The sequence below is a fragment of the Balaenoptera acutorostrata genome, chromosome 5 (assembly GCF_949987535.1).
Source record: "Balaenoptera acutorostrata chromosome 5, mBalAcu1.1, whole genome shotgun sequence".
Taxonomy (NCBI): domain Eukaryota; kingdom Metazoa; phylum Chordata; class Mammalia; order Artiodactyla; family Balaenopteridae; genus Balaenoptera; species Balaenoptera acutorostrata.
The window spans coordinates 140,875,909-140,902,589 of record NC_080068.1 but is presented as its reverse complement, the minus strand read 5'-3'; the positions used below and the strand labels follow the sequence as shown (position 1 = coordinate 140,902,589).

General features: G+C 57.0%; 1 protein-coding gene across 15 annotated transcripts in view; it reads left to right on the top strand.

Moving 5' to 3' along the window:
- ABLIM2 (actin binding LIM protein family member 2) overlaps nucleotides 1-26,681 on the top strand; it is a 151,012-nt gene that overhangs the window by 39,106 nt on the left and 85,225 nt on the right. For all 15 annotated transcript variants that reach the window (XR_009008365.1, XR_009008375.1, XR_009008372.1 and 12 more), the window contains exons 2-5: nucleotides 1,337-1,480; nucleotides 12,508-12,691; nucleotides 19,280-19,395; nucleotides 26,169-26,295. Coding sequence is in view for 2 of the 15 variants with exons in the window: in XM_007172317.2 (XP_007172379.2) it covers nucleotides 1,337-1,480; nucleotides 12,508-12,691; nucleotides 19,280-19,395; nucleotides 26,169-26,295 (571 nt within the window). In the remaining 13 variants the exon portion in view is untranslated. The remainder of the gene's footprint in view (nucleotides 1-1,336; nucleotides 1,481-12,507; nucleotides 12,692-19,279; nucleotides 19,396-26,168; nucleotides 26,296-26,681) is intronic.

The following is a 26,681-nucleotide window of genomic DNA, read 5'->3' as shown; positions in this document are numbered from 1 at the left end:
GTGCCCGCGGCTCCCTGGCTCTTTCAGCCTCTGCTGAAACCTCAGAACTCATTCAGCCCAGGAAAGGGAGACAGGAGTTCTAGCTTTGGGGCAACCCTCACCAGGGGGTTAGGACCGGTGCCCCAGCCCCTTCCTTCTGAGGGATGCCCTGGAGGGGCTCCGAGGGGGTGACCAGCTCAACAACATGCCATCATTGCCCCCACTCCTTCCTGCCACCCGGGGCCCCCTAGGTACACCACCTGCACCCTGCCCTTGCCTCAGCCTCAGGTCGGTGACCCCAGATCAAGACGGGAGCGTGGGACAGAAGATGTGGATCTAAGCGGAGACCCGCACTTGAGAAAGGCAAAGGCTGTTTGCTCAGAGCTGGCTGAGTGGGGGGTCAGCCTTTGTCACTGTGCCTGGCAGAGACCAGAGTCAGGTAGAGGAGTGGGCAAGCTTCCCAGTGGAGAAAAGGGGGCTCAGGGGCCTCTGATCGGTGCTGGGAGCCTGGGGAGGCTGGGGGGCTGCTACAAGGGGTGTCCCAGGTGACTGGCTAGAGGCAGGCTGTGCCTTCTTGGGCTGGTCCTGAGTGGGAGGTGGATCCGGGCTGCTGGGGCCCCGTCGTGGGCTGTGCTCTCTGCCTGCAGCTCCACCTCCTCCTCGTGCTGGGAGAGAGCTGGTCCCCAGCCCCTAGGCATCCCCCGACCACAGCTCTGCTGCTTGGCTTGCAGCGGGTGCTCACCTGGCTGTCGCCACTGCTGGGCTGGAGCTCCCCGAGCACCGACCCGCCGTGGGCCCCAGCGTCCTGCACGCCGGCCTCCACGGGCACTTTTGGAGGATGTGGGTGAGCGACGGCCCTGCCCAGACCCCAGGAGCCCCACAGTCAGGCCCTTTGACCGTCCACCCTGACCCGTCCCTCTGGGGGTCTCCAGTGCCTCCTCAGCCATCCTAGGTCATGGCTGGCTCTAAGGGGGGCAGTGACAATTTCAGGTCACTGTCCCCAGGGCACAGAGGGGATTCAAAGCGAGCTCACAGGAGGATGTGATTATTGCACTCTCAGAAGAGAGGACCTGGGTTCCTGGCTGCGGAAGGACTGGCCAGCTCACCAGGCCCCTGAGGGCCACGGTCGTGCCGGGTCAAGGCCGCAGGGGGATCGGCTGCCCTTTGGGAGGTGGGCACACAGAGGTGGGGGACAGGACCGCCGTCGGGGTCTCACATTACCCGACCTCCGCTGGTCCCCCGACGCCCTCTGGGTTGTGCTGGGAGATGCGCTGGGCCCCGAGTCCTCGCACCATTGCTGTTTGCTCACCGGTGCCCGGCATGTCCCGCTTTCTAACACGGTGCCTTTTCCCCACAGTGTCGGAGCCCCAGGCTGCCCACAGCCCCCCGGAGAAGCCGGCCAGCACGGCGATCCTGTGTAACACCTGCGGGAACGTGTGCAGGGGGGAGGTGCTACGGGTGCAGAACAAGTACTTCCACATCCAGTGCTTCGTCTGCAAAGGTGAGCGCCGACCCGTCTCCGCTGTGGGGCCCAGCACAGCCCTGCCGTGTGGCCGAGCCCGCCTCCCAGCTGCCACGCTGGGCCCCGGACACTCATTAGATCTGGGAGGCTGGAAAAACTGATCCCAAACCTTCATACAACAGCGTGATCTTTTCAGTGTGGCCCGTGTCCCTTATGGGGGTGACGGGGGCATCTGCCCAAGGGGGAGGGTCAGAGGACGAGGTCCAGGTCCCGGGCAGTGTCCTTGGATGGCGTAGCCATGTCCGTGATCCACCAGAGCAAAGTGGCCACTTGGGCGCCATAGCCGCACAGTAAATGGCCGTCACTGGTGGCGTGAACTCAGCACCGCAGGGTGCACAGGACCTAAGCTGGGCCACGAACCTCGGGCGCCCCGCACCCTCCCAGAGCAGGACTGGGAACGTTACTGTTCTCTCCAAATGAGCATGGCTTTTTCTCTGATTATAAAAAATAACACGAATATCACTAAATTCAGATAATACCAAAAAAATAAGAAGAAAGTAAAACAAATCACGTGAAGTGCCTCTATCTGAGCCAGGCTTTGCTTGGAACATCCTTCCATCCTGCCCTTTCTCCCTACGCCAAAGTTAGTGCATATTCTGTCGTGTACAATGGGGTTTCGTGTATTTGCATTTAGTTTCCTGAGAATAAATGAAAAGTAGCATTTTGGAGAAGGGATGGGCAGATCAAACCAATTTGACACCGTGTCCAAACCCAAAGGATTTGCAGTTTTAAAGAAAGAATTCTTTCAATGGCCCTGCAGACCCCTCCTCACCTCTGGACAGCAAACGGTGTCATCACAGGCTGCTTTCCTGTGGGTTTGAAACGGCATCCAGAGATGCACAGACATTTGCATGTGGGCCTCGACGGGCCGCGGGGGCAGTGAGCGCCTGGGCTTTATGGGCAAAGATGGGAAATACACCACGTGTAAGATAATCCAGCGCTGTGGCTTTTATCAGCACCACAGGGCCCGTTAACTGCCTGAGTCCCCTCAGTCCACCATGGTCTCAGGAGGCCCTACTGGGCACCAGGCCCGGCTTTGGAAAGCGCTAAGTAGGAAGGCGTGAGGTTTAGCTTTGACAGGTAAGGTCTGGTGAGGAGATAAATCTACCAGCTCGCCGGGAATAGTTGGGTGTTAACGGTAGAAGCCGAGTGCTGGGAAGGTGGCCCACCAGGAGGGATCTGGGAACTTCCAGAGAAGACTTCACGGAGGAGGTGGCGTTTCGGCTCTAAGTTCAGCCAAAGAAAGAAGAAGAGAGCTGGGCCGTCGGAGGCGGCCAGGCCTGTGCCCGCGGTGTGGGGCGCAGTGTGGAAGGTGCAGCGGGGCCGAAGGAGGGGGACTGAACCTCAGGGGCTGCCAGGGAGCCTGCTGGTTCTGCCGAGGAGGCTTCCTTCTCTCACCTTCTCTCACCTCCTCTCACCTCTGCTGAGCACTTCCTGTGAGCTCAGTGCTTTCCGTGTGTTTTCTTCCAAAGTCCTCCAGTATTAGAGGGGGCTGAGGCGTTATCTCCACTTAAAGATGAGGAAGCAAGGGTGACGTGTGACTCGCCTGGTTGTCACCTGTGGGAGCAGCTGGCGAGAGTCGGGGGAGCCCTTCCCACGAGCCTCAGCTCTGCCCCAGACCCAGCGTGGAGGGACGGGGTGCAGGGTCCCCAGCAGGGTCTGCGTCCCGGTGAGGAGGGGCCGGGGGGCCGAGGGCAGGGAGCATCGGGGAGGCCACGGTCATCAGTGAGCGAAGACACGCTGTGCTTTGGTATTGCCGCCTTGCCCAGCTGCCCTGGAGTTTCGGAATTACAGATCTCCGTGTCCACACCCGTCCTCTCCCAGCTGGGGAAACTGAGGCAGGGGGGAGGGGGGCGCTTCTTTTCCGAGGGGGCACATTCAGTCAGCTGCTGGGAGACTCCAGACCGGAAGGTCTTCAAACGAGAGAGGGAGAAAGGCGGGAGTGAGAGGGACAGTAGGACAGATGAGGATAAACGGGCACACAGTATTTCCGCCGAATCAGAGAGCAGCAACAAACCTCACACGTGCTTTGGAAGAAGGAGACGAAACCCTGTGTTCCCGCAGCGCTCCCCACCCCGCGCCCCGCCTGCCCCCCACCCCCAGATCAGTGCCACGGTCCCCAGCTGGCCCCCTGCCTCTAGCCCATTTGCCCCGCAGGGGCCAGAGCCGGCTTTCCAGGCAGACTGGCCTTGGCCTGCCCCATCGCCCAGGATGAACTTACCTAGCACCAGGTAGCAGGATCAGTGTCCGAGTCACCTCTGCTTTCAGCTGGTGCACACGGGGACTGGCCCTCAAGCGCGCACACAGGTGGGAAGCGGATGGAGTGGGGAGGGGGTGGAGGAGGAGGGACAGGGGGGAGGGGGGATGGAGTGTGGGGGAGGGGGGATGGAGGAGGAGGGACGGGGGGAGGGGGATGGAGTGTGGGGGGACGGGGGGAGGGGGGATGGAGTGTGGGGGGAGGGGGAGGGGGGATGGAGTGTGGGGGGAGGGGGAGGGGGATGGGGGGGATTGGATTGATGGGCACGTGGAGCGTGGACAGTGGGACAGACAGGAGCCGGGCTGGCGGGCTGGCTGGCTGGGTGGACACGGTGTCACTTTGTGCTCTAACATACACCCTGAGGCCGGCCAGGCCTTCTGGAAGGAGCGAGTGTCGGGGCTGACCTTGCCCCATCCCGCCCGGGCCACGTGCTGGGGCAGCCCCCGTGGTGCCGCCCGGGGCTGTGAGCCGGGTTTCTCGGGAGCTCAGGTCCCCCCGTCGGTGTCCACGTGGGGAGCCTGCTGGCCACCCTGAGTCTCCCCAGGGGCGAGCCAGCAGCTGCCCTGGCCCTGGATCTTCCATCCTTATCTCTTGCTCCTCCCATTTTCCACAAAACACCCCTTGTCCTCCCGCTGGGGACCAGTCACAGGCCGATGGTGCTGGAATGGATAGACGTCACACTGCAGACTGGCTGCAGGGGCGGTCGCTCTGCCAGCAGCCCAGTGAGGGACGTGTGCCTGTCTCCTCAAGAGGGCGCAGCTGAGGCCTGGGGATGCAGGAGCGCAGCCAGGGCTTGATTCCAGGGCCCCTGCATGAGGGTATTCCATCCTGGGTTCCGTGGAGGCGCCTGCTGGGTGGGGGAAGGCGGCAGGTCGAGTCCCCACCCCCCATAGGAGCTCTGCCTGCAGCCACGTCAAGTCACAGCTTCTGTGTGTGGACTTGTGTTGAGTCCCGTTGTTTGAAAACTTGAGGACCACCGGCCTGGACGTTTCTGCTGTGAAAGGGGACACCCCCAAAATGGCCCTGATGCCCCGGGGCCTCCTGGCCCTGAGGAGGTTGGAGTCTGGCCAGGAGACACGGGGCTCTGCAGGACACCGGTGACCCGGGGAGGGCGAGGAGCCACCAGTGCCGGTGACCCTGGGGACCCCGGGTGGGCTGCCCCATTCCTGACTAGTGGGAGGGCCTGGGACCCTCGGTTTGAGGTGGGTGTGGAGATGGTGAGTTCTCAGCGTTTCCAGAAACAAGAGCACAGCCCCTGCCCTCGCCCATGACTCTGTGCCCACTGCCTCCGGCTCGAGGACCACAGGCCTGCGTCGGCGTCCAGGGACCTTTCCTGTGGAGCGGGTGACCTGACGCCCTGGCCGGAGCCCGGCCCGACGCTTTTCTTCTGCTCTTCAGAGCTTCCCAGGCGATCGTGGGGTCTGCCTGGTTTAATTTCCTCTACCGTCCTACAGATGCACGCTCTGTTTCTGAAAAGCCAAATCCATTAGATTGCTCTTTTTAAAAGCTGATTTTAAAAGGCAAAGGAGAGGTGCCCACTGTATTTAAAAGGATTGTCTGGGAGCGCAGACCTTAGGAAGTTGATAAAAGGCATTAGTTGCCCAGAACCCAGTCCGTCACCTGGTGTGACCCACGGAGTCTGGTCAGAGGTGGGGACTGCCCCAGGTGGCCCTCCCCCAGTGTCCTCCTCTGAGCTCCAGCCTTCTAAGTAGACGTGGCATGGCTGTGACGCCTTCCTCGGCAGCCCGGGCAGGGAAACAAGCCGGGGCGGGCAGTGCCGAGCCGGCACCTGGCCCTCACCCTCTGTCCCTGGCGGCCTCCAGAGGCGGGCTGCCACAGTAGTGGTGGCAGTGGCAGGAGTCTGTGGGCGCACAGGCCCGATTCCAAGAGTCCCCAGTATTAGGGGGGCTGAGGCGTTATCTCCACTTAAAGATGAGGAAGCAAGGGTGACATGTGACTCGCCTGGTTGTCACCTGTGGGAGCAGCTGGCGGGAGTCGGGGGAGCCCTTCCCACGAGCCTCAGCTCTGCCCCAGACCCAGCGTGGAGGGACGGGGTGCAGGACCCCCAGCAGGGTCTGCGTCCCAGTGAGGAGGGGGCGGACACGCATCCGCTCACCCACAGATTCATTCTGTGCCAGGTGCCTTGTCAGCCTGCAGACATAGTGGGGCCCCTGCCCTCAGTAGGTGGCATGTCTGCTTCACCTGCTGAAGGATGACGGAGAGCAGCTGAGATTTCCTGCAAGCTTTTAAGAAGTTGTGTTTTTCTAAGCTTGAGGATTGCATAGTCTTAGATTGATCTTTTATCCAGGCTCTCATAAAAATGCAAAGTCTGTGAATCATTGAGGGTGCCCTTGGATGAATAAAAAAGAAGACCCAACTTATAGTGTCTTAAATTACATGGGTGTTCATCATCTTAACAGGAATTCTGGAGGTAGCCTCCTCACCCCCAGAGCTGGTTAATTTAACAGCTCAAAAAAGTCATCAAAGACTAGGTTCTTTTTCCACTTCCTCACCCCCAACTCCCCCCCCCCCATCTTATACATGTCAGCAGTGCCTCTCCTCATGGTCTCAAGATGGCTGCTGTAGCTCCAAACATCACATCCTCACAGATTGACACTCAGCCCTGGGGAAGAAGTTGGGCAGGGGTGTGCACAGGCAAAGGGGCCCTCCCCCTGCATGATTACTCGGATTGGGTAATCAGGGTAATCTCCCTTTGATCAGGGAGGAGAACCTTTTCCCTGGAAGCCCGCACAGGCTTCCTGTATGACTCGCTGGCTAGAACTAGGTCACACATCCACTCCACCAGCAAAGAGTAATGGGAGGATGGGGACTGACTGACTCCAGCCATGTTTGTCCCTGGGTGGGTGTGTTGCCAGGCCAACCGAAGCAGGGTCTGTTAGCACAGAAGACAATTGTGTCTAATTCTGATCCAAGAGATCCCAGTGTGTTGGGTTCCTGCCGCCCAGGGACTGGCTTGACGTGCCTTGGTTTACCTAAACCTGAAAATCTGTGAAAGAAATCACATAATTCTCCAGACCGTCTTGGCTGCCTCAAGCTTGGGCTTTGATGCCAGAAGGTCTGGGTTCAATTCCCCCCTCTGCCACCCCAGCTCATGTGGGTCTTAGACATGTTTCTTAGCCTCAGTTTCCATTCAGCAACCCGATTGGGCACATACTCTGTGCTGGGCAGTGTTCTGGGTGCTTGGGATGCATCCATGAACAAAAGAGACATCCTTGTCCTCATGGAGATCACATTCTAGGGCAGGGAGACAGACAATAAGCACTAGATAGAATAAACAAGCAAATTTCATCATATGCTGAAAGTGAAGTGCTAGGAAGGGGAAGACAAGGAGCAAGATAAAGACAGGGTTGGGAGTGCCAGGGAGTTACTATTTTAAATTGGGTAATCAGGGCAGGCTTTGTGGAGGAGGTGACCTTTGCTTGAAGACCTGAAGGAGGTGAGGGAAGAGCATTGCAGCCAGAGGGAACAGACAGTGCAGTGACACTGAAGCAGGGAAGTGTGCCTGGCAGTTTCCGGGACAACAGGAGGCCTGTGTGTCTGGAGTAGAGTGAGGAGGGGGAGTGGGGAAAGGCTGGGGGAAGGGGGTCCTCGTGAGGACCTGGGCTCCGACACCACGGGAGAAAGAACACAGGAGGATCCTGTCCATTTTAGTTTCAGGGACCACTGGGTGCTGTGCTGATGTTGGGAGGCCAGGGCAGGGTGGGGAGAAGGGCCCGGGCCCCCAGCCCGAGACCATGGCAGCTTGGATGAGAGTGTGAGGGGGCGTGTGCTTCTGGATTGTCTTGAAATCCAGCCAGCTCTAGTTTCACACTACAAAATGGGAATCTGTGTAAGATAGAAACATAGCAAACATCCAGCACATAGTACGTCCTCAAGAAAAAATGAAATCTGTTACCATTGCTACAACTGAAATTTGCACAGAAAAACGAATCTGGTTCTCTTGACCTTTTATGTGTAGTGGAGTTCTGCGCTTTTAGAACTTTTGTGGCAGGGGGGCCGCACCACGCAGCATACAGGATCTTAGTTCCCCGAGCAGGGATTGAACCGGCGCCCCCTGCAGTGGAAGCACAGGGTCTTAACCACTCGACCGCCAGGGAAGTCCCTAGAACATTTGTTTTCAACCAGAATCTTTCGTAGCCCTGCTCGTGGTGCCTTGGAAACAAGGGCCCTGACTCTGAAATGATGTAAAGATGAGGCCACAACCATGTGTGACCTCAGGAAAGCAGGCGTTTTCTGATCTGTGTGGCAGCGGGACTGAGCACGCTTATGATTGCAGAAAGAGCGAAGGCAACAGGAGGGAGGGAAGCCTCTGTGTGTGTGTGTGTGTGTGTGTGTGTGTGTGTGTGTGTGTGTGTGTGTGTGTGTGTGTGTGTGTGTGTGTGTGTGTGTGTTGGGGGAAGAGGCCACCAGCTCTGCCTGTAACTTGGTAACAGCAGGTGGGGTGGTCCACAAGGACACAACCACATGGGGACCATGAAGAGCCACACCCAGAGCTGGTCTTAGCGACTGGGGGGTGACAAGGGAATGGGGCAAAACGATTGCGTCCCAGGGACATTTATGGGAACGGGATCACATGGCAGAATTGTGGAAAGTCACGGCAGGAAGGAATCTCCGGTGACGTGGGCCTGTTATTTCCAGATGGAGCATCTGAGGCAGAGGTTAGGTTAGGACCTGGGCTAGCAGTGACCACGCTGCCCTGAGCCAGCTCCCTCCAACTCATGTGAACGCCCTGGGGTTCTCAGTCTGCTTTGTGTTTTAACATCAATCGCTCTCTCCTCTTCCCAGATGCCAGTACAAGAGTATCCCTCAGCTGACCACCCCAAGGGAATTGCTGTCCGTATTTGGGTAGAGAGCCTTCCAATCTTTTCCTTTGTAAGAGTCTTTTCAATTTGAAGTCCTGTTGTATATACTTTTGTGTCCCGATTTATCCTCTTTAAGGGACCGTGTAAGCCCTTTCCCCATCATATATCCTTCAACATCAATTTCAATATATACCCAGATTCCTTCAGCTGCCTGGCCCGCAGCAAACTTAGCCATTCCTCAGCTGTTAAACGTTTACATGGATTCCAGCCCAGCACTGGGCTAATCAGTTTCCTACGCCTCATCTCACTGATTTATTGTGACAACCATGAGCGATCAGTATGCTTAACCCTTTGTTACAGATGAGGACTCAGATTCAAAGAGGTTAAGTAACTTGCCCCAGGTCACACAGCCAGGAAGCATTCATGCCCAGGCTGCCTGTCTCTAAAGCCCAGCGTTTATTTACTACATTATACTGTAGTGATGCTGCAGCCAACCCCATTCTGTGGACGTTCATGGTCAGTTCCTTGGGATAGAGTCCCAGAGAGAGGCGACTGGGTCAAAGGGTAGGAGCTGTTTTCACATTCCTTTGAGTTGATGCCAAAGGGTATTCCAGAAAGTGGTACAGATTGTCTTCCCACCATGGCCTGCCCCCTCCCGACCGTTTCTCAGAAATGACCACAGTGACCGCCAAAGACGGGGGGCGGGCCGCTTTGAGTCACCCACAGCTGCTAGGTGCCCTTCATTGGGTCTCGGCTACTTGGATAGGCAGATGGAACGTAAGGACAATATGTTGTCTTGATTAGGACGTTAAAAATTATGAACGAATTTGGACCCTTTATTTTTAGCAGGCAGAGGTCTGGGTTTACTGTCTGGCCCTGACCTTAGTGGACCCAGGCAGCTACAATCCGGTCAGTAGCAGAGATGACTGGGGCGGGGCGGGGAGGACGTGACATTGGCCGGGCCTGGCTCTCGGGGCAGGAAAGCTGCTTTAATTCGGTCTCCTGGTGCCTCTGTGATGTAGATGCAGGTTTTAGTGGGGCACTAGATCCCTCTTCACGTTTTTCTCCTTCGAGGAACAGTCAATACCGTCATATCTTTAAGAAGATTAGAAAATGAGCCCTGGAGCTCGCACGCCACTAGAGAGAAGCCTGCGCACCTCAACGAAGATCCTGTGTGCCGCAACTAAGACCCAACACAGCCAAAAATAAATAAAATAAATAAATAATAAATCTTTAAAAAAAGAAAAGAAAATGAGCCAAGTACCAGAGCCAAGGGTGTCCGTGAACCAGCCTATCACTCAAGGGCTGAATTGTTACAGGCGGCGTTTACTGAGAAAGACACTAATTCTCCTACAGAGGCCTCAGGGAGCCTGTTCTTCCCGAGTCGGGGTACATCTGCTTGGCCTACGCTGTGGTGCAAGATTTTTTTTTTTTTAATAAATTTATTTATTTTGGCTGCATTGGGTCTTTGTTGCTGCGCGCGGGTTTTCTCTAGTTGCGGCGAGCGGGGGCTACTCTCCATTGCGGTGCATGGGCTTCTCATTGCGGTGGCTTCTCTTGTTGCGGAACATGGGCTCTAGGCGTACGGGCTTCAGCAGCTGTGGCGCATGGGCTCAGTAGTTGTGGCTCGCGGGCTCTAGAGCGCAGGCTCAGTAGTTGTAGCACGCGAGCTTCAGAAGTTGTGGCATGCGGGCTCAGTAGCTGTGGCACACGGGCTCTAGAGCGCAGGCTCAGTAGTTGTGGTGCACGGGCTTAGTTGTCCACGGCATGTGGGATCTTCCCGAACCAGGGCTCGAACCCCTGTCCCCTGCATTGGCAGGCGGATTCTTAACCACTGCGCCACCAGGGAAGCCCTGTGGTGCAAGATCGAACAAAGGGTTTTCACTCTCTGGCTGGGTGAGAGGATTTAGAGCTGGGCACCGGCCTCGGGCCTCCCGGGGTGAGTGACGTCAGTAAAACAATGGCCTGGATGGTGGCCCCGCGCGACTTGGGGCTTATGTCATGCTAGCGTAGGATACGCCTCTGTGCTGCCCTTCTCACCTCTGAGGACTTGGGGGCCCAGAGAGATCAGGGACTTGCCCAGGGGCACACAGCATAGTGCACGAGTGGAGCCTGCATCCCCCGGGCAGCCCTGGAGTCTGGGCTTTCAGCTGCTCAGCTTTATGACCGAAGAGCCAACAGCTCCTTGGCGATGTGGAAGGAAGGATTTCCAACCACTCTGGTGGCTGTAACCGGGGAACAGCACGTGCAGCCCTGTGGCCCAGGCGAGAGGACAGGGACACCCGGGAGAGGCCCGCCACCTCGCCCTGTGTAGGGGTGGGAGCTGAGCTGAGTGGGTCCCACCTGGCAGGGCCACCCGGAGCCCCCAGGTCCCGGGTCGTGTGCACTGACCGGTACGTGAGCTGAAAGGGCACTGCTGACCAGACCAAGCAGACCTGACCCCCGGGGACCCCAAGACCCTTGGAGATTCAGACTCCCACAGATGCTCTTCCCAAACTGACCAGCCTGAGAAGCCACCTGCAGTGGAGGAAGGCTGCTAGGCTGCCCTCGCCTTCCGATCCGCCAGGGCACCAAACAAGGTGGAGTTTAAAAGTCGGGGCTCCCTTGATCAGACACCAGGAACTCCCCTCAACCACCACCATCAGTGTCATCAAGAGCTGCACTGTGAAAAGCTTGTCCTCTATCCACGTAATAATAATTTACCAAAATTTACAACATATGTGTTGTTTTGATAGCTTTATACTAGTAGCTGTCATAACAACCCTATCCAGAATAAGCTATTAAATATTTAGAGCCTTGTGACCATAAGAAATTCCTAATAAATCAATTTCCACGTAGACTGAGGGATTTTTGTTGCAGAGAACCATAGGCGCTTTCCATCTCTAAAACACGTCACATGTGCATGCGGTTCTGTGGGGGAAAGAGATGGAAATAGGCTTTCCTAGCAAAAGAGGAACGAGGTGAAATGCCTGCTTTTACTCAGAGCCTGACTCTGGGTTTTGTAAACAGAGGTCACTGGTCTTGCTTCAGCATCTACGATCTACTAGTTAAATTTAAAGATGCCAATACTTACAATTCACCAGAAACTACATCCTCTGCAATCAGTTAAAGTTTTGATGAAAATTTTTAGGCGGTGATTCAAAGATGGGCTACATGGTATTTCAAGGCTCTGGCTAGGGGGCTGCAACCCGCAAAGACCCCACCCTGACTGGCTGGCAGGCTGGGCCTCCGCAGGGAGGGGCTGGGGGCAACCAGGGCGCCGAGGCTGCTCCCTCTGGAACCAAGCCCGGTTCCCATGTGCCCTGGGGCCTGTCCTGAGGGCAGGCACTCCATCCTCCGCCTGGCAACGTCCCCCAGGTCCCCCCTGGGGCAGGAGGTATATTAGGGGTCAGTGCGAGTGTGCCCGGCCTCTCTCCCTTTTGCAGGCGGTCTGGCCTCATCCATGTTGGGGGAGACGGGTGGAGGGGGGTCAGGAAGCCTCACTGTGGTCAGGGGACCCTACCACCCAGAACAGGGCCTAGCACGCAGTAGGTGCTCAGGTGTTAACCGCCTCCCCCATCTGTTATTTTCCTGCTGGGAACAGCCCACCTGGAGGAGCGGGGGTTGGGGGGGGGCTCATGGGGCATCAGCACTTCATTCCTGGTGGGCTCAGGAGGCGAGGAGGCTCTGGGCTGGCCCCTCAGCACAGCCTGCTTCTCATCCCAGGTCCGTGCCCCTTTCTAGAAGCTTCCACAAGAAAATCCACTCATCTCCAGGCTGAGGGGCCGGAGCTGGAGTCTGTGCTTGGGGCCTGGCCCCCCGAGGGTTCAGTGAGCCACCCTGAGTTCGCACCGAGGCCTGTGTGTGGTGAGGGATACGCCTGGGGCCCGTCGGGGCCGGGGAGCAGGTGGTCACCTGCTACCTCGGCCCCTCCCGTGTGTCCCCAGAATGCGGCTGTGACCTGGCCGAGGGCGGCTTCTTCGTGCGGCAGGGCGAGTACATCTGCACCCAGGACTACCAGAGACTGTACGGGACCCGCTGCTTCAGCTGTGACCAGTTCATCGAGGGCGAGGTGGTGTCGGCGCTGGGCAAGACCTACCACCCCAACTGCTTCGTGTGTGCCGTCTGCCGGTGAGTGCAGGACCTGCAACCGCTCCTCCCCAACCCTCCTCCATCCCTCCCTCCTCCCTCCTCCCTCCCTCCTCTCTCCTCCCTCCCACCTCCTCCATCCCTCCCTCCCCTCTCCCTCCTCTCTCCCTCCTCCCTCCCTCCCCCTCCCTCCTCCTTCCCTCCTTCCTCCTCTCTCCCTCCTCCCTCCTCTCTCCTCCCTCCTGCCTCCCTCCATCCTCCTTCCCTCCCTCCTCCCTCCTCCCTCCCTCCCTCCTCCCTCCTCCTTCCCTCCTCTCTCCTCCCTCCTGCCTCCCTCCATCCTCCCTCCCTCCTCCCTCTTCCCTCCCTCCCTCCTCCCTCCTCCTTCCCTCCTCTCTCCTCCCTCCTCCCTCCCTCCCTCCTCCTTCCCTCCTTCCTCCTCTCTCCCTCCTCCCTCCTCTCTCCTCCCTCCTCCCTCCCTCCTGCCTCCCCTCCCTCCTCCCTCCTCCCTCCCTCCTCCCTCCTCCTTCCCTCCTCTCTCCTCCCTCCCTCCCTCCCTCCTCCCTCCCATTGTCTCATATGGCTGGGAGGGAGGCGGGACCCAGCCAAGGGATGGCAGGTGGACCCTGGCCCTGCTCCGAGGCACACCTTCGTCCAGCCCCACACCTTGCAGGCCCCCACCCCTTGCCCGCAGCGCAGGACCAAGCCCTCTTTCCGGGATGCAGAGGCCCGTGGGTTCTGAGGCTGCCAGCACGAGGCCTCTGATGGCTTCTGGGGAGGTGCTGTCCCCCCGCCTGTGCCTTCTCGGCCCTCCCCCCACCAGCCCCTCTCCTGTCCGCAGCCTCCGCCTCGTCTCCTCTCACGTTGGTGCCTGCAGGGTCCACGCTTTGGCCTCCCCGTGCCCACCCACTGCCGCTGCCGTCTCCTCCACTGTCCTGGCGCACCCCGCCTCTCTCTACCCAAGTCCCTGATCTGTAGGTGGCACTGGCGCCCAACCCACCAGGCACACGAGCCCCAAGCATGGGCGTCTTCCCAGGTCCCCCTCGTGAACTTCCGAAATCTGCCCAGCCACTGCCTTACTCAGACCCAGAACTCACCTGCCTGGAGTCCTGCCAAGGCCTCCACACTGGGGTCCCTGTTTTCCCTCTGCCTGTCACTCCTCCACGCCACCCCCATGGCCTCCAGCCTGGCTGAGAGGAGCTTTACAGTCTGTTCCAGTCCCTTCATTCCTTTGTTCATTCATTCATTCATTCGTCCAGGCGCTTCTAAGCACCTACGTGGGCCAGGCCCCAGGCTGGCTCTGGTGACTTGGAGCTGCGTTAGCCCAGACCCTACGGGCGCAGCATCTGGGGACACAGCAGTGCAGCAAGAGCTGCCTCCCCCAAGAAAGCAGCCCCTCCCTCTCCCTCCTCGCGGCCCCCCTGCATCCTGGGCCCTACAACCCTTCTCGGGCACCGTGTCCCGGAGCTGCTTGACGGGAGCCCCACGTGGGCAGGGACCGGATCCGACTCTTCTCCGGCGCCTGCCGCCTGGCACAGAGCAGGTGTCCAGTGAATGGCCGCTAGAGGCAGAATGAGGTCCTCAGCCCCGGCAGCAAGGCTACACCCGCTCCCCTCTCTGCCCTGCACCTCTGGGGCTCGGGGGTCGCAGCAGGCAGCCCTCCCACGTGGGCCTCCTGCCTCCCCCCCTCCCTCCCTCCCTCCCACCACAGCCCCAGACACATTGCTCCCAGGGGGAACGTTCTGTCTAGAAAGCAAAGAATGAAACCCCCAGAGTTTATTCTCTGTCTGTTCTCTCTGTCTCACCACACCCAGTTGAAAGGGGACTTGCTGAGTGTTGTTACCGCTGTTTTCTGTAGTTGTGGCACGTGCTCTAGGTGGAAGGGGAAGCTTTTGTTGGGGGTGGGAAGAGGTGCTGGGCCAGGAAGGAGCAATGACGAGGGACATTTCTAACGGAAGAGTCACTGTGTGTCATTGCAGCGTGCGTGGGTCAAGGTTCCCCCAAGGATAATCTGCATGTTTGATTTCTGTGCACGTAGCTTAGAGACAAGGGGTGACATAATCACAGTGGGTTTGAAAGATCGCCTCTGTAATCCGATATGTTAAAAATAATAGCTGACAGCTGTGTCGTGCTGGAGTCACTGGGCCTGGACTTATCCACCCACTATAAACAACTAGAAAACTGGAAAAAATATACAAAACAACTGTTTTGGGATACTGGGGCACAGGCAGCTCAGGACTAACAGAAGGCAGCCGAATGAAGGGACCCCTGTGACCACCCAGCTTTCTGCCTGGAGGCTGTTTCTTGAACCAGAGGACAAGCAGGGAACCAAGTAGGGCGTGGCATCCTTCCCAGGTTAAGAGACAGTGATGTGAGAGACAGAACAGCAGAGCAGGGGGGAGAGAGCTATGCAGAACGGGACCTCAGGAGAGCTGCATAGAGGTGCCTTTGAATCTTGGACTAAATACGAAGCCATGTAGACAGAGAGGAAATTTCACAAGGTTGGGCAAAAAATGACCAGGTTGCTGTAAGCTAAACATTCCCAGGGCTGGGAGACATTCGAGTTCTGGCCAGGTGGAGATTCCTTGTGGAATACCCAGGCATGCAGTGGGGACACCAAAAGCATCATGCCTTATTAGTGGAACTGAAATTGCCCTAGAGTGAAGACATAAACCTGCTCGAAGTTCAAGAACAAGCCTCGAAAAGATCACGCTGGTCTGCAAGTGAGCTAATTGCCTGCCAAAGTAAAGTATAACACTCTTTGTAGAAAGAGAAGAAAACCCAGCCCTTGACAACATAAAATCGACAAAGTCTAACACCCATCAAATGTGACTGGTCATAAGAAGAAGCTGGAAAACGTGACCCAGGGCCAGAGGAAAAATCAGTCAAAAGCAACAGACCCAGAAATGAGATCAATGGTGAAACTAGCAGATGATGACTTTAAAACAGCTGATGTAAATATATTTAAGTATTCAGAGGAAAACATGAACATAAGTAAGAGCATTATAGAAGACATGAAAAGAAACCAAATGGAAATTATAGAAATGAAAATTGAAATTTCTGAAATAAAAAATTCCCTGAAAGGAATTAGCAGTAGATTATATACTATAGAGGAAAAGATGGGTGAACCTGAAAACATAACAATAGAAACTATTCAAACTAAAGCAATGACAGGAAAAAAGACTGAAAAATATGAAGAGACTCAGTGATCTGTGGATATAAATTTTTCTGTCTAGATTGGGAGCGGGGAAGACTGAAAATTTTTGAAGAAATAATGGCTGGAAAATGTCCAAATATGATGAAAACTATAAACTCATCTCAGTGAATCCCAAGCAGAATAAACACAGCAAAAACCTACCAACTTCATCATAATCAAACTTCTGAGTGACAGTAATAAGAAAATCTTAAAAGCAGTAAGTGGGGAACAAAACAACCCAGTATGTGAAATGGAACAGAAGAATGACTGCAGACTTCTCATCTGAAACAATGTGCACCAGAAGATGATAGAACAGCATCTTTAAAGAGCTGAAAGAAAAAAAAATCTATCAAACAATTCTATACCAAGCCTCCCCCACAAAAAAACTTTCAGAAATGAAGGCAAGACTGCCAAATGGTATTACATTTCTTTTTGGGGTGATGAAAAATGTCCTCAAATTGATTGCGGGGATTTGATTGTGTATTCACAACTCTGAATACACTAAAAACCACTGAATTGCACACATTGAATGGTATGTGAATGTTATAGAGCACGTGAATAAAATAATGTCAGTAAAGCTGTCACACACACAAAATGAAGGCAAAACACTTTTGTAGACACACAAAAGCTAAGAGGATTTGTTGCCAGCAGGACCCGCACTATAGAAAGTGAAGAAAAATAATATCAAAAGACGTCAATAAAATGAAAAAGCAAGCCATCAGCTTAATAGAGGATATATATCTGGTGAAACACAGGTATCTACAATATATAAAGAACTTCTACAACTCAATAATAAGAAGACCAAAAAAACTATTAAAAATGAGCAAAGGAGTTTGGCAGATACTCCACAAAAATGTATGTAAATGACCAATAAACAAATGAAACGATTACATTAACATCACTAGTCATCAGGGGAATTCCAATTAAAACTTGTTGAAATACCATCCAGTGTCCTCTAGAATGACTGACAGTAAGAAGATGGATAGTGTCAAGTGTTGGTGAGGATACAGAGTGAAAGGAACTGTCACACGTCTCTGGTGGGAAGGCAAAGTGGTACAACGTCTACAGAAAGCAGTTTGGCAGTTTCTTGTAAAGTTAGACACACAGTTAGCACATGGCCCAGCAATTCCACTCCTAGGTATTTACCCAGGAGAAACAAAAGCACATGTCCACACAGACTTGTCAGCAAACGTTCTTAGCAGCTTTATTTGTAACAGTCCAAACTGGAAAGAATCCAGATGTCCTTGGACATGAGCACCTCGTCCGTGCAAAGGAGCAGCATTTGACAATCAAAAAGAACAAACCAGTGGTGTGTGCAGCCGTGCGAGTGAATCTCAGAAACATGCAGCAGAACAAGACATCAAAGACTGCATACTGTGTGATTCCATTTATACGCAGTTCCAGAAAATCAAGGCTGATCCATGGGACAGAATGCTGATCATAGCCGCCTGGGGCCGGGGTAGGGGCATGAGTGTGGACGGCCACAGCAGGCTTTTTACAATGGACAAAAATGTCCCATACCATGACTGTGGTCCTGGTTACATGAGTGTGTACATTTGTCAAAATACACTTCAAGGAAGTTGAACTAATAAAATAATAGCTACCATTCATTCAGCCCCTCCTGGGTCCCGGGCGTAATGCTAGAGCTTTCCGTGCTATAGGTCAGATGCATGGATGGATAAATAACAGCCCTGAGACATAGATGTTCTTAGTCCCATTTCACAAGTGAGAGGCAGGAACTCAGAGAGGTTAAGCAGCTTGCTCTGGGTTACACAGCCACAGATTCTCTCAGAGTGCATCCAGGGATGGCAAGGGACTCTCGCTGTGGCCCAAGACCCCCCATTACCAAGGCAGCTGCAAGACAGCAAGAGGGAGAGAGGTAGACCCCAGCACTAACCACGCATGATGCAGCGCACGGCGTCAGATAGCTGCCAGGGCGGCTGAAGGACGGAGAGCGGCAGGACCATCTTGCAAGTCTTGGGACGGGGGTCAGCTCAGCTTATATATGTCCTTGCTCCCTAAGAGCCGAGACTGGCTGGCTGGGGCCCAAGAACACACCTGCTGAATCCACCTAGGGCCCTGAACGCCAGCCTCACAAAGTGGGGGGCTATGGTGGGGCTTTTTCACGGGAAGGCTTGGCAGCCTCATGGGTCAGAATGCTCCTCTGGTCGCAGAGTCAGGGCTGGACCAGAGCCGGCGTGACCCAGGCAGCCTCCGAGAGGAGGCCCTGCCGGGGAAGGTGGCTTAGCTAGGCCTCCAGGGGGACCTTCAGTTATTGACGTGTTCACTTACTTGCTCATTCATTCACTGACAGTGACCTGTCGAGCTCCTGGCATTGTCCGGTCCCGAAGGAGGCAGGGGGGACACGACAAAGGCTTAAGCCAGAGGACGGGGCGTGCCCTGGTCCAGATAATTCAGAGACTGCTGCCCGCGGGGCTCAGGTTCTCTTGCCGGGCTGAGCTGGGGGAGGAAGTGGCCCAATGGCAGTAGGTGGGCTGACCCTAGCTCACCAGAGGCAGGCACCCGATCCACCTCTGTCACCAGAGGGGAAGTTCCGGGCCTCCACCGGCCTCGCTTGGGCAGCCCAGGGCCGTAACTTCACCTTGGGAAGCTGGGACTAGGGTGCGGCCAGTGGGTTTGGATGCAGAATTTAAGGGGAGGCCAAAAAAATGATCAAGGTAAATGATATTTTAATGTGATATTTTAAAAATTGAAATTAATGCAAAAAAAAAATCCATGATGAATGAAATGCCAGACTTTAAAGACGGAATCCAGCATACAGTCTTGCATGCTCCTAGCGGCACTGCTTTCTGAGAGACCCAGGTAGGCAAATCACGGTGCTTTGGAGCCAGACAGGTCTTGGGTTGAGTCTGGTTCTGACAGGCAGCAGCCGTGTGGCCTTGGAAAAGTCAACTATCCTCTCTGAACTTCAATTTTCTCACCCATAGAGAAAAATGAAGCAAAGACCAACTTGGGCAAGCATCTTAAAGGTGATAGATAAGGCAGGCATTAAGGAATCTGTCATAGAACCTGGCCTGGCACCTAGTAGATGCTCAGTAAACGGTGCTGTTGCCATTAGTATTGAACTGACAAAGCATCCTGGGCGGTCAGAGGAGACAAGGTTGGATGGAGGAGGCCAATGGCTGAGACTGCCCAGTTGATCGCCGTGTGCAAGCACTGGCTGGCCCCCACTGCTCCGGCCCACTGCACCGTGATTCTGCCTGCCGGTGCCGATGAGGAAACTAAGGCTAAGATGTCAGTGACCAGCCTGAGGTCGCCCAGCGGGGCCACGGCAGCGCCTGCATGCAGACACCCAGCGTCCTGGGCCTGTGGTCCCCGGGGAGGTGACAGCGTGGTGTCTAGGATGGGGCTCCCCGAACCCAGGAGAAGAGCCAGGAGGTGGTCCTGGCTGGTAATGCGCTGTCTTATTTCAGGTTGCCCTTCCCGCCCGGGGACCGAGTGACCTTCAACGGCAAGGAATGCATGTGCCAGAAGTGCTCCCTGCCCGCATCAGCGGGCAGCAGCGTGCCCCTGTCCCAGGGCCTCTGGAGTAAGTGGACGCAGAGCGGCGTGGCGGAGGGGGCTTGGCAGTGCTGGGTGGCAGGCCTGACAACACTGGGACCAGAAGTAGTGGAAGCGAATAACTGTGGATGAACACAACGAAGGGAACCAGGGCCAGGTGTCTCTGGGCTACTCCTGCCTCTAAGCCTTTGCTCAGCCTGTGCCCTCCCCGCTTTGTGCCACTCCATCTTTCAGCCCGGCTCTAACCCACCTCCTCCAGGAAGCCTTCTGGCCTCCTGGTCCTCTCCCTCCAGCACCCACACTCAGCTCCCCACGGTTATTTCTGGAGCATCCGGGAGCCCTTCAGGAGAGCCACTAGGAGAACAGTGACCTCTGGGCTCCTGTGGTCTGGGGCTCTTGGATTATCTGCTCTGTCCCCTAGGAGCTGGGCCAGGGTGCGTATGCAGTGGGTGCTCAATGCATGCTTCTTGCATGAAGAAGGGGGTTGTTAGTGAAAAAGAACCAGTAGCAGGGGCATGTCAGGAGCTTGTGGATGTGGGGCAGAGAGTGAGGCGGGAGCAGAAAGGCGCTGGCCTTTCCCTGTGGGTGGCTCTTCCGGGACCAGAGATGGGACACAGGGACGGGGAGGGAGCCCAGCGCCCCAGGCCTGCTCCCACCAGGCTCCCACTGCAGAAACGGGGTGTTCAGAGCCCACCCTGTGTGCAAGGTGGCTGTGGTGTCCCCAGTGCCAGGGCCACGTGTCCTGGGACAGAGGAGGAGTTTGTATTGACTTCCAGAGCCAGTCCCTGGCTCTCCTCACTCTCCTGTCCTCTCCCGCCTCCTTGTCCGCGACACTGAAAGTCTGTACAGAAGAGACTGCACGTCCTCCCAGGAGCCGAGTGTTGGATTCAGGGACTGGTAATAATTTTATCTGGGAAATGAGGCGAAGCCTTCATCCCTTGGGGAGGCAAGCTCACAGCAGTCGCAGTTGGTGAGGCTGTTGCTTTGGGGTCTGCTAGGAGAGTTCTCCATTCAAAACTTTCTCTCCAGCTGAGGTCTGGATTGATTAAATTTTTGAGAATTTGCTTCAACAAACAGTCCTATTATCATTAAGCCTGAAATAGTAATCAAAAACTACAGCAAAATTTGAAAAGGTGGGGATTAGTTTGAAGAGTTTGTCCAGAGCTTCCTGGCAGCCAAAGTAAAAAGGGAAATATGCCCAATCACAGACTCACTGTCTGAGACTTTTTTGAGATTTTTAAAAATGTCATGGGCAGAAAGGCTGCCCTCTCCAAATGGAAATTTATTTTAAAATATCAAATTCGTGTTTTCAAAGAACAAATGCTGCCCTCACCCCCAGATGGGTCTATAACCTACCCCTTCTATAACCTATCCCTTTTCCCAGTCCATGGTGATAATCCCCAGCTTAGAACCGTTTTTGTGCCTAGAAGGCATTAAACATTCCTCACCAGCTCTTGGCTTCTGTGTAGATGTCTGCATTGCCTTCCCAGCTCCCACCTCCTTTTGTCCCCAGAGCAGCCTGGCCAGGCAGGAGTCCCTCCCTCCTTCTGCAGGAGCATAAGTGCCCTGAGCCTGGTGGAGAGCAGGGGAAGTGCTGGGTGCCCAGTGTCCAGCTAGGGAGGGGTGGGGCTGAGGTTTGAGCCAAGGCCTTTACAGTCCAAAGCAGAGGAGCCCGCCCTGCTGTGACCAGAGGCTTCTTGAAGAGGTGGCCTTTGTTCTGAAACCTGAAACACAGGTTTTCCTAAGTAGGCATTGAGGGAAGGGCACTGCATGAGCTGGGCCCAACTGCCACCCCCATGTGAGTGGACAAGGCGGGGTGCTGTGTGGGAGCAGGGAATGGAAGTGAAGAAACCAGGCGGCAAAGCCATGCCAGGGAGCTCCAGCTGCATCCTGGAGGCAACGAGGAGCCATAGATGGCTGTTGAGGGAGGTAGTGCCGAGGTGGGTTGGGAGCATGCTAGGAATGTGAGCCTGAGCAGCGTGGTCTGCCCTGCAGGTGGTGGCAGCTGGGGGAGGGACGCAGCCCTTCTTGCACGGGGTGGAAAGCTGCAGATGGCCACCTCTGGGGGCCGCCTTCCCTGGGGGAAGCGGAGTGTGGCCGGCTGCTCCCGTGGAGGTCAGGCTTGGTCCCAGGGACCGGAGCTTCCCTCTTCCGCTCATCGGCCTGAGCCTGTTGCTTAGTAACAGGATCGGCGCTTCCTGCTGGATGCCCGCGCCTTCCCCGGGGAGGGGGGCCCCCCTCCTTCTGGGTGGCCAGCTCCTCCACCGCACCTGAGCTTTCCAGCCTGCTTCTGCCCTGGACTGCCTCCCCGACTGCCCTGGGGGGAGGGCCGCCTCCTGGAGAGCCCGCTTGGCGCCCATCCAGCCTCCCCTTTTCCGGGGTCCTCCCGGACTCTCCAGCTCTGAACCGGTTGCTGGTTGGAGCTGGTCACAGGGCAGCCCTCAGAGGGGCCCGGCGTCACTCCAGTCATCAGGGCGCAGCTCTGAGCCCGGCTGGGAGGAATAGACCCCGCCACTCACCACCTGGGTGCCCAGGGCACGCTGTGTGCCCTCTCCAGGCCTTGGGCGTGGATATGGGGTCAGCGGTGGGTATGGGCGGTGGCCCGAGGGGCAGCCTGGTGTGGCAGCAGCCAGGAGCTGGGGATGTGGGGCCTTGGACCGGGCCAGCCCTGTCCAAGCTGAGGAGCCCCCGTGGCCCGTTCCTGGGCTCGACTCCACCTGCTGGGGCCCAGCCCAGCCAGGACGGGGTCACACCCGGAACCTGGGATCACACTCGGAGCCAGGATCAAGAGGCCCACCAGAGTCAGGAGGGAAGGGGCAGGAAGGGGCAGGGCCCCGGCATCCAAGGCCTCTGCTGGCTGTGTGCCGACAAGGGGCCGTCCTGTGGATGGGGCGGGTCCTCAGGCCTTCCGACGTGCATCCCCACCACGTGGGCTGTGGCTCTTGGCGCCTCTGTGTCTTCCACCCACGTGGGGTTGCACTGTCCATGTGCTCAGGGGTGGGTGACGGGATCAGAGCCCCAGTCCCCCTTCTGGAAATGGGGTGAGCCTTTCTTGTGGCAAGGCTGAGGTTAAATGAGGGGACGACGTGGAAAGATGAGGAGGGGCCGGGCCCCATGGGGGGAGCAGGCACGTGGGCTGCCTTGTGGGGGTGCATCTGCCTTGTAGGGTGCTGTAGCCCCCAGGAACCAATGTCCCTCCTGGCCGCCACTCCCCACCCCCCAGCCACCGCGTTGCAGTCAAGGGGTCGAGTCGCCAGTTCAACGCAGAGCCCAGTGGGTGGGATGCACTTGAACCTTTTTTATCTCTCCCAGCAGATGCTTGCAGCTCCTCCTGCTTGGCCCGGGCTCCTTAGAGAAATCGCAAGCCAAGCCCATAACGTCTCAGGCATTTTAAAGTTAGAACACAGTCGGTTCCTTGCCATCAAAGGTCAATCTCAGATTCGACCCAGACCCCCCTCCACTCCCAGTTAGATCTGAGGAGGACAGTGGGCAAGGGAGTCCGATCCTGCGCCCCACTCCCACCCCGAGTCCACAGCTGGGGCTCAGAGAGGCACCCGACACGTCCTGGGTCCCATGCGAGTTACTGGCAGAGCCGGGCCTTTGAACCCATGACCACGTCTGCTAGAGGAGGGGGCACTTGAGGGGAAACAAGGAAACTTTTTGGAAGGTTCTAGAAGGGTCATGCTGGGGAAGGGGCCCAGGTCCATCCTGTTGCTGTGATGGCAGAGCCAGGCCCAGGGTGCGAGGGCGAGTGGATGGCAGGCTTTGGCCCTTCCAGGCCAAAGTGTGTCCCCCTTCTGCCCCCGGGCAGTGGGGACACACTCCCACAAGGACGTCTGCGCGTTGACAGCTGTTGTCGAGTGGATTCATCACAGAAGATTCACCTGTCATTTGCAAAGCCCTGCGAAGCTATGCTGAGCTCCAGATGTGTTTAGAAAATGATGATTGCCGTTTCCATGACAACAGTCCTCGCACCTGGCTCTGGCCTCCACGTTCACGGCTCACTATTAGTGAGACTCTACCCCGAGTTGATGGGGACGAGGAGGGGGTGTGGAGGTGCGGGCCACGTCCCCCCTCAGCTGCAGGTGGCACGTTTGCCCGGAGCCTCGGACCCTGCCCTGGGGGGGGGCACACTGCTGATACAGGAAGAGGCAGAGTGGGGGGCTTCCCGCAGGGAATCAGCCCCTCATGAGGTATCCCCCTTGAGATAACAGTGGTAATAGTTCGAGCGTTCGGCTCACGTGCGCTTATTCATTCCTCAAACGCGTCCTTCACACCACAGGCCTGTCTCTGTTAGCTCATGACAGCTGCGTGAGGCTGGTACTGTTGCTACCCCCATAAAATGCGTCCCTGTCTTAGTGGGCACAGAGATGTGAAGTGACTCGGTCACTGTCACACAGCTGGCGGGGGCAGCCTAGCTCCAGGGTCCATGCTTCCAGCCACTGCCGTGCCCTGCCTCTCCCCAGGCCCGGCGTGGTCCGGGATGCTCCTTTGCTTTGCCCGTCTACGAAGAGCTGAACCGAGGCTCCGAGCAGGCTTTCTCGACTTCAGCGCTGTTGACATTTGGGGCCTGACGATTCTTTGTGGTGGGGGCTGACCTGTGCCCTGGAGGGTGTTGAGCAACATTCCCGGCCTCCGGGCCCCTGGGGCACGACCCCCACCTTCCCCGCCCAGTTGGGAGGACCAGAATTGTCTCCAGACACGGCCAAAAGCCCCCGGGAGCAAAATGGCCCTGGTCGAGAGGCGCTGGCACAGAGCGTACCGTGTGTGCCCGCGGTCACCCGCTAGGTGAGGGCCCAGAGTCAAAGCTGTACGGATCCAGTGCTGGGAGGTGGTGTCGGCCCTGCTCTGCTGGGGACGGACTGAGGGGGCGGGTGGGGAGGGGTCTGGATGCCCCCTGAACTTGAGGAGGGAGCTTCCTCTTGGCTCCGATGCATTCCGGCGTTCGTTGACTGGGCTTTTCTCTGCCGCCAGCCTGGCTGGGCTCCAGGATCCTGAGATGGCTGGGAGGTCCCCTCTTCACTCCCAGCCCTGGACCTTGGGGTTTGAGCCTGTTCTTCGGGTCTTTTCCAAAGTTGCCAGTGGATTTGACAGTGTTGTAAATTAAGAAATCTAGAGTTTGACCAGCAGTTCTGTAGATATTAAATATTTTTTATTCTTAAAGATAACGTGACGCTGGGCTCTGCCCAGAAGGAGAGCAAATCCCTGTCAGAGCAGAGTCTGGCGAGCCCGCTGTGCGTCGGGCGTGTCCCGGAAGCATCAGCACCTAGACGTGCGGGCTCTGCTGTCTTCATATGAGATCTGTCATTGAATGTGACTGCCCCGCCCCACCCCCCGGCTGGAAACAGGGCTCCACACGGAGAGGAAAGAGGCTTCGTCCAGTGTGACCCCGAGGAGTAGGGCCAGGATTGGATCCAGGCTGCTGGACCTTGGGCCTCGTTCTTTCATCTAGGGTAGGGGGGTCCCTGCCTGGCTGAGCCCGGGAGCTGCTGAGTCCCTCAGGGCACCCCCTGCTCGCCTCTGCTCATCAGGGCCCTTTGGGGTCCCCAAGGCCCCACCCTTGTCATGTCCCCGACACACACAGATGTACACGGACATACTAGACACAGACACACACACACAAATAGACTCACGCAGGGACACACATTCACACAGAGACACATACACTCATGCATACACATGACACGTCACACACACAGGCACTAACACACGCATACATAGATACACTCATGCACACACACCCCTGCACACAGTCACATAGAGATACACTTGTTTGCACACAGACGTGTAGTCACACAAAGATACAAGTGCACATAATCAGACACAGCACATGCACGTAAGACACACGTATACATACTCGATACAGACATGTTCACACACCCCAGGCAGGTCATGCTGCCTGTCTCTGCCCCTGACGTTGCCCGGCCTGCTCCACCCCCTGGTCCTTCAGCACACGTGGCACTGACTGTGGGAGCCCCTGGTGTGGGTGCCCATGGCTGGAGGGGTCGGGAGGCAGCAGGGCCGTGTACTGAGCACCCGAGACCCCAGGGGGGGCTTGATCAGGGACGGGCGTGGCTGGAGGGGCAGGGGGGAGACCGGTCAGGGGCCCAGACCAGGCTGGGGGCCGTGGGAGGGAGAGCACCCATCACCCGGACATGAAGGTGCTTCCTGGGGCCTGGCTCCGACCTGGGCTGAGACCGGGAGCAGGGGCGCGGGTGGTCAGCGTGTCCCATGTCTGGGATGTGGCACGGATGGCCACAGAAGGAGCTCAGAAGCCAGGGCCGGAGGGCTTCCTGGGAGGGGCACCCTGGCAGGCGAGCGCTCGGAGGACAGGCATTGGGGCTCCAACCTCTCTAAAGCAGCACCTTTCCTGGGGGGGCACAATTAGGTTTAAAGTCCACCTGCTAACAGAGCAGGACAGGCGATGCCACCCAGAGCTCCTGCCATCATGGCACCCTGCTGCCCGGGCCATGCTTGGGGCAGTGCCCACTGCAGGGTGCCCCTGTGCAAGTCCACATCTGCTTCCGCAGGCCCGGACGCGCATCTCTGGAAGGTGGGGCCTCTGTCTGGTTCATCCTGGTATCCCGGGCTCGCGGCCCAGGCTGCATGCAGTCGGCGCTCAATGTGCGCTCACACCGGCCGTCGTGTAACGCCCGCAGCTGGACGGTTCCCCCTGTCCCGTCCCGTGGCCCGCTCTCACTGCCCCTGTGGTGTCTGAAGTCCCGGCGGTGCAGGGCCGCCACCCCGCTGCTCTCGCCCACGCCCACGAGGATGACGGCTGTGCCCCATTCTTTCTTCCAGGTTGCAAGGGCTGCGGGGTGGAGATCAAAAACGGCCAGTCCCTCGTGGCCCTGGACAAACACTGGCATCTGGGCTGCTTCAAGTGCAAGACTTGCGGGAAACAGCTGAACGCGGAGTATATCAGCAAGTGAGTGGGCGGGGCTCGCTGCCCTGTCACCTGGGGGCGGGGCAGGGCTCGTCCTGTGCCCACCCTCCCGCATGCTCGGCCTTTCTCCTGCCCTCCTGCCAGCTCCTCCCATTTGTGCCAGGGGAGGAGCCCCGGCCAGGCCCCTCTCCCTACCAGCCTTGCTTCCTCAGTGTGGTTTGCAGACACTCCCATGCTGTTTCTGTTCACTGGGACAGAGACGTTAGCGCTCTCACCTTTGACCTTGTAAAACACCTCCCCGCACGGCACCTGGTGTCACCCTCGCCCGTGGAATTCGCCCCGCTTGCTGGTGCCTGCATCCCCTGCAGAATGCAAAGTGGGTGTCAGCTGAGGCTGGCAGCAGAGCGAAGAAGAGAGGGCTGACCGGG